Source organism: Phoca vitulina, unplaced genomic scaffold (genome assembly GCF_004348235.1).
Source record: "Phoca vitulina isolate PV1807 unplaced genomic scaffold, GSC_HSeal_1.0 scaffold87, whole genome shotgun sequence".
NCBI classification, from domain to species: Eukaryota; Metazoa; Chordata; class Mammalia; order Carnivora; family Phocidae; genus Phoca; species Phoca vitulina.
This window is the reverse complement of record NW_022589790.1, coordinates 1,750,997-1,758,037: the sequence shown is the minus strand read 5'-3', so window position 1 is coordinate 1,758,037 and position 7,041 is coordinate 1,750,997. Positions and strand designations below refer to the sequence as shown.

Genomic DNA, 7,041 nt, shown 5'->3' with positions numbered 1-7,041 from the left:
GTCATTCTCCCGCACTGGAGGCACCGGGGTTCCCAGGTGAGCAGAGAGAAGGGGCCCGTAGGGTGCAAACGTCCTCCAGAAACTGCCGGTCTTCAGTTTTTACTTAATATATATGCATCCTAATATGCATTTAAATTTTTATCACTTTTAGAATCATTTTGCACCATTAAAACTTTATATAAATGGTATGATATAGTGAAGGTACTTTTCTGGGGGAAAAAAAGGTTTTTTTGCTCAGCATAAGGCTTTTGTGGTCAATCCAGGCTAATATACATATAAATATACTGTCATATATGTTATATATATGCTACATTGAGTAGACTTTTACAGAGAGTATATATTATTTTTGTAATTTATAGAACTCCTATTAAGATTGGTTTTAGGTATATGCATGCATATACATATATATATGTGTATATATATATATATATATATATATAAAGAACTTTCCTGAATGACATAAGAAGAGTCTGGAAAAAATGACAGGACACATCTGTGTTTGGATAAGACGATTTAAGATTTTTTTTTTTTTTTTAAAGATTTTATTTATTTATTTATTTGAGAGAGAGAGAGAGAGAGAAACAGCATGAGAGGGGAGAGGGTCAGAGGGAGAAGCAGGCTCCCCGCTGAGCCGGGAGCCCGATGTGGGACTCGATCCCAGGACTCCGGGACCATGACCTGAGCCGAAGGCAGTCGCTTAACCAACTGAGCCACCCAGGCGCCCAAGACGATTTAAGATTTTAAAGATATCAATAATCCTTAAATTTTGCATAATTAAAACTCGATGGTGGTGGTAGTGCCAGAAGAGACAAGCTAATTGATGGAAAAGAACCAGGCATCTACAGCGGTCCTGTGTATAAAGGAGAACTTAGTGTGTGAAAAAGCAGGACTTTGCAAATCAATGTTACACCGGTAAGACTGGCTAGCAGGTTGAGAGGAAATTACATGACTATTTTGCATGACTGCGCATCCTAAAATAAAGTTCAGATGATTCAAGTGTAACATTTTGATCCAAATAGTGGAGAAAATGTGGGTGGAGCTGGTAAAAACAAGGGGAGAGGTCTCGGCTGGGGTTCCTCATCCAAACCACACAACACAGAGAATGAACAGGGTGAATACTTTCTCACGTTCTACCAATTCTACCTAACTGGTAGCATTCCAGGTGCTGAAAACAGAAGTTACACATGACAGGTACCTACAGCTTAATTCTCTCAGGAAAGCCTTGCTCAGAAAGGCTAGAACACAAGTAACAAAAATAGCCAAAAACAGCCGCAACACATCTAAATAGATATTTCTGTCCCTACTGCACAAAGTGCTCTCAATCACTAATAAAAAATGACTCTACCAATAAACAAATACACAGATACCTCCAAGAAGCAAGGCAGGAAACCTACAAATTGCCAATAAACATGAAACTATTTTACCTCTCACTAGCAACTGAGTAAATGAAAGCTTACAAATAAGCAACAAGGAGACATCGCTCTCAGTGGACAAGAGCATCAAAATGGTACAGGGCAACAAGGATGTGCTGAAGCCAACACTCGGGGGATTTTGGAGGCTGGTGTAATGTTTCTGGAAGGCAGCCTGGCCCAAGGAGATCACTCAATGGGAGGGCAAAGGTACAGCACAGAGGTTTTGACTCCAGACTTTTAAATATGTAAAATTCCATAAATAACATGAATACCCATCCCTAGGGGCTTGTTTACTCAGAATTTTTCTATGGGCCTACCAATAAGTGAGGTGGGCCTACATGTAAGTAAGTACATTATGAGTAAAATAAGTACATTATAAGCCATATGATATGTAAGTGGTACCACAACAAGGCTGCACCACGTTTCTGCCAGGAGGGCTCAGACCAAGGCACTTCACGGCAGGTTCTTTCCTGGGAATGACCTCTTGCGAGCCTTAAGACTCATGGCTGGCGTTTGGAAAAGTCAGCCCTGAATCAAATGGTTTCTTCTCTATCAGAAACCACATATGTTACGACATGCAGTCGATTTCAAAGTCATGTCGAAGACTCAGATCTTATTTATTGTTTGTAAGACATTGGAGAGCTGTTCTGTGATGATCAGATTTGCAGGGTCCTGTTGGCAATGGGAAAGGCTGGACTAAGGGAACCACTGAGGAGGATTAGTTAGAAGACGGGGGGCCGGAAAAGGCAAAGTGTCTGCTAGAATGGAAAAGAGAGAAAGAAATTCAAGATGTATTTCTAGAACATTAATGAACAAAAGTTAATGACTGATTTGGGTGGTGGGGTGGGTGACGGGGAAAGGATGAACAGGTGGACTTTGAATCAAAAGCCTTATTGAAATCAGCTAGAAACTGCTGGGTGAAGATCTTCAACTGTGATCTTAATCAACGAAGCCCCGAAAGTTCTATCATGTTCGGTCACTTCCATTCACCAGCAGCAACAATTACTCAAGTTGCTTCCATCAATATCCACCCTTCCACTGGACACCACCACTGAGGCTTTTTACCTCTATCTTCTAGAAGGTTCACCTCCCTAAATTCCCTCAACTAATCACCTCAGTGGGCCTTCTTCAGCAGGACCTCCCATTTCTAAATTCCCGATCTCTGAGCTGCCTCTCACCAAATTTCGACTTGACCCTTGGAAGGAAGGGAAGCCACCCAGCTTTCTGTGCATTTCACCAGGGCCACGGGCTGGGGGAATTACCTTATCAGCACCTGTACCACCTTAGTTCCAGGATTTTGGTGGCTCAAGGCTGAGGGGAAGCATGGTTGGGGGTGGGGGGCAGGGCAGATGGCCAGCGGGGGTTGGGTGCAAGGTGGGGTACCAGTCTTCAGGCTGGTGGGGTCGAGCAAAGGAACCGCCGGTGGAGGGCTGAGAGGGAAGGGCGTGGTTGTAGGGGTGAGGGAAGCAGGTCATGGGTGGAGGCGGTGTTGGGTAGGAGTAGGGGCAAGCAGGGGACTCGGGCAAGAAACCAGAGAAGGTGGCAGGAGACAGATGGGCCAGTGGCTGGAGCAGCGACCGCTCTTGCTTCCTCTGCTTAGCTCTGCGGTTCTGGAACCAGACCTGAGGAAGGGGGAGAACAGCCACGTCAGAGCCTCTCTCTCATATGGGGGCCCTGTCACGTCAGAGCCCCCTCCCCGTCGATGACAGAAGCTTCAGGTACCTAGCATAAGCCTCTCCCACACCGAAGAGGAAGGAAAGCTCTTCCCAGAGGCACAGCTGAGCTGGGCCTCCTCACAAAGCGAGACCCACACCGTCACCCCCAACCTGTGTCTAAATTTGTTCTACTGCAAATCTGGGGGAGTCCGAAATGTCAACTTCCCGCGAGAAAGAGCTCAATCATGACACAATGGCATTTTTCCCTCCACAGAGAACAGGAAACGTCCCCGAGGGTTATTAGAGATTAAGACCGTACATGAGTTTAACGGTTAGAGACGGGGCTGGATTTAGGGTAGGGTTTGCACCTAAGATTAACTACCTCGATGGTTCGGATGGACGGAGCATCAGGCTGGCTGGGTTTCAAGGCCATGGTTAGGGACAAGGCTACGTATGCATGCAAACAGTTAAGATCGTATTTCTGTTGGAATTCCCATCCCTGTTAAGGTTGCGGGTAGGGTGTCGAAACTCCAGTTAGACCAGGTTAGAGCGTGGGTTCAGTTCCAGGGACATCCCCGATGCAGATGAGGCTGTGTTCTGGGGGACGCTGAGGGGACAGCTGTAATGCCTAGGAGAATTTAGACCCCAGTAGTCCCAGAGCCAAATCTGCATCTCTTCCCAGAAGAGGTGGGGGGTCCTGGGGCATCACCTGGATTCTGGCCTCGCTGAGGCCTGTGTCGCGGGCCAGGCCTTCTCGGGCCCAAATGTCGGGGTACTGACTCCTCCCAAAGGCTGTCTCCAGCTGCTCCAACTGGGCCGGACTGAAGGTGGTACGGTGGCGGCGCCGGGAGTGGGGGCGACCCCTCTGTCCTCCGTCGGGGGAAAGCCTTGCTCTCCGCACTCCTGCCCCAGAGAGCTTCCTGTAGGGCCGAGGGCTCGTGTCTGAGGGTGGAGGGGAGGGCAGAGGTTGTGCGGAGTGGACCCACCTGTGCCCCCCATTCTCCTCAGCGCCCCGCTGCTGCTTACGCGCTCTGCCCCGACCAGAGACCCTTCGGCTCGCACCGGCCGGGAACGCAGCTCAGCGTCGCCCCGCCTCCCGTCGGAGGGCCCTAACCCGCGCTCTGCTCTCCACACGCGGTGCAGACCCACCTCACGCCCTGGGGCCCCGTCTGCCTCCCTTCACTGAATGCCCACGCCCACGGAACATGCCCGTGCACCGGGCGCCCCTCTCTGGGCACGTGGACTAGCCTCCCGGGTCTCACCCCTGGGGCTCCTCTGTCCGGGTCTCTACGACCCCCACCCCCACCCCCGTTCCCGGCTCTCCAGGCTCACGTCCAGCGCACGCCGTCTGGAGCCCGCTCCCGCCCTCCTAGGCCCTCCAGCTGCGCAGATGAAACATCCCTCCCTCTTCCGCTCAGGCCCGCCCTCCCCTCACACGCACTTCGCCTTCTCCCCTACCCCGGCCCTGGCCCTGGCCCGGCCGCCGGGCTGCAGGAACCTGAGCTCGTGGGAAAGGCTTGCCTCTCCTCCCCACAGGCTCACTAAGCCCCCACACTAATTAGTCTGAGAGCCAGCCGGGGAAGGGAGAACACGGAGCGAAAGGAAACACCTGGAAGGCACACACTGTGAAAAGGAGATGTCTGGAGCTGAGGCACCCATCCCCATGGGGACCAAGGGTGTGGCTCCCAGCCAGCGCTCCCTGTCCACCTGTGGGACACACATGCGTCGAGCCGCTGGTCACAGGGGATCCCAAGCCCTGGCCCCTGCAGCTGCCCACCTCCGAGGAGGCCGTGCGGTGGGCGACCTGGGAGCTCAGGAGCGCGGAGCTGGATTTCAGCTCCCCCCCACCCCCCCACCCCCCACCGCAGGTGCTGTTCAGCAGCCCGTCCATGCTCGGGTCCCATCTGCGGGTCCCGTCTGCGAAGCCCAGGACTTGTCCCTCCCCATGCTTTCTGAGATGCCCCAGGTTTTAGCATTCTCGGATTCTGCTTTTTATGCCCCCTCCTCACCTTCCTCGTGGGGAACCACTGCCCCCCCAGGAGCCTAAGCATGGAGCCCCCGCTCCTCACCGCCACCCCACCTGCTGCCTCAGAACCAGCCCAGAGATTCACTCACCCACCGTGGAGGTCAGAGTCCCAGGGGCGGGGTAGCTCTGGGGCCAGAGGCTGCTGCAAAGTCGCCCCTTCTTGTGCTTACCCTGCTCACTCCTGCCTTCCGCTTCCATGGCTAACAACAAAGACCTAAGACAGTCCCGTCTCCCGTGTCCCTGAGTCTCTGCTCCTGGGTCAGTCTTTCTCTGGTCTGTCGGTTCCCCTCCACGTCTCCTTCTCCCTCTGTTTATACCTCTGGCTCTATGCGTGGATGTAGATACAGATAGATGTCTTGGCCTTTCTCACTGTCCCTCCTTTTTTCTAAATTTTTTTCTAATTCCCCCTTCCTTTGCCTGAGTATCACTGCATTCTCTCTGCCTTGCCCGGACCCTGTTTCTCCATTCGTACCTCAACTTCCCGCTGCCTGCCCCCTGTCTCCCGCTCCCTGTCTCCGTGATGCCGTCCTATCCCTTTGCTCTCAGCTGCCTACTTTCCCAGCTTGCAATCCCACACCACCTCCTTCTCCCTGAGCCTTGGAGGAGTGACCTGCTCCTCGCCCCTGGGGGCCTGTCCAATCATTGCCTGGCCACCAGAGCCCCCTTCTTCAGGGGAGGATCACAAGCCGGATGAGGGAAGGTGCTCAGTTGGAGGGTCCAGGGACTGGGGCCAAGAGCTCGTATTCCCAGAGGACCAAGTTCTTTTGTCCTGTTAAATCCCCTCCTGGGAGCAGGCAGGATAAGAAGTAAATGCATTCCTCCTAAGACCCTTCCTCAGAACCCCACCTTGGGGAGAGGGGGTGCAAATGCAGGCCAGGAGCAGGGCCTGCCTGGCATCTCAGCATGTGGGTGATATCCAAGGACCTGTTTCCAGGAAACTAAAAAACTAAAAGACACCAGTGCATTCTGGCCCCTTCTAGATGCCCTGATTCTGAGAATATACTAGATGTACCCCCACCCCCACCCCCACAGGACAACCTGAACCACAGAATGAATGTCCAGCAGGACACTGCAGTTCTCAAGTATGGTCTGCTTTCTTCCCCCAAACATCACCTCCTCGTTCACTCAGACCCCCGGGGACTCCGTGACCTTCCAAGGTCACCCAGACATTCGGAAAACCCTGACCCTCAAAGAGCATTGGAATTCCAGGTGCATCCTGACCCCTTGGACTTGTGGACTCTGCAGGAGACTGAGAGTCCCACCACACCCTGACATTCCGATTCTTCAAGGAAAGCTTGTAGCACCCAGAAGGATACCCTGACACCCACAGTATTCTGCTTCTTGAGATTACTTAGACCCAAGAGGTCCATTCTGACACCTGTAGGACATCCTGACCCTTTAAAGACAACCTGATACCCCAGGACTCTAGGATTCTCTAGGACACACTGAAATCAGGATGTTCTGCCTCTACTAGAAGATACCCCTGACCCTGCCATGAGGTCTTAACCTCTCAGGACACACTGACCCAATGAGGACACCCTGCCCCTCTTGGGACAATCTGGATCCCTAGGTCATGCTAATCTTTCACACACAACCTTTAAAAGCACCCTGACAATTTAAGACCAAAAAAAAAAAAAAATCCTCTAGGATCTTGATGTTTCCAATACGGCCCACGATGAGCAGCACCAGCAGCACAGGGGAGCTTGTTATAAATGCAGAACTCAGCAGCCCCCCTTTGTCCTACTGAACCAGAATCTGCATTGTAACAAAAGCCCTGGGAGAAACGAATGTACATTTCTCTTCATCAGCTCAGGCTTCCGTAACAAAATACCCAAGGATGGGTGGCTTCCACAGTGGACAATTATTTCTCACAGTTCTGGAAGTGCAAAGTCCAAGGTCGAGGGGCCAGCTGATTCGGGTCCTGGTGAAGACTCTATTCCCAGGTTGT

General features: G+C 52.0%; 1 protein-coding gene across 1 annotated transcript; it reads right to left on the bottom strand.

The window, feature by feature from the left end:
• Positions 1-2,695: 2,695 nt before the first annotated feature.
• Positions 2,696-5,291, bottom strand: PROP1 (PROP paired-like homeobox 1). Its single transcript, XM_032395709.1, has 3 exons — positions 5,183-5,291; positions 3,777-4,009; positions 2,696-3,034 (listed from the first exon to the last, which is right to left on the bottom strand). The coding sequence occupies exons 1-3, from the start codon at positions 5,289-5,291 to the stop codon at positions 2,696-2,698; spliced, it is 681 nt and encodes a 226-aa protein (XP_032251600.1).
• Positions 5,292-7,041: the final 1,750 nt, after the last annotated feature.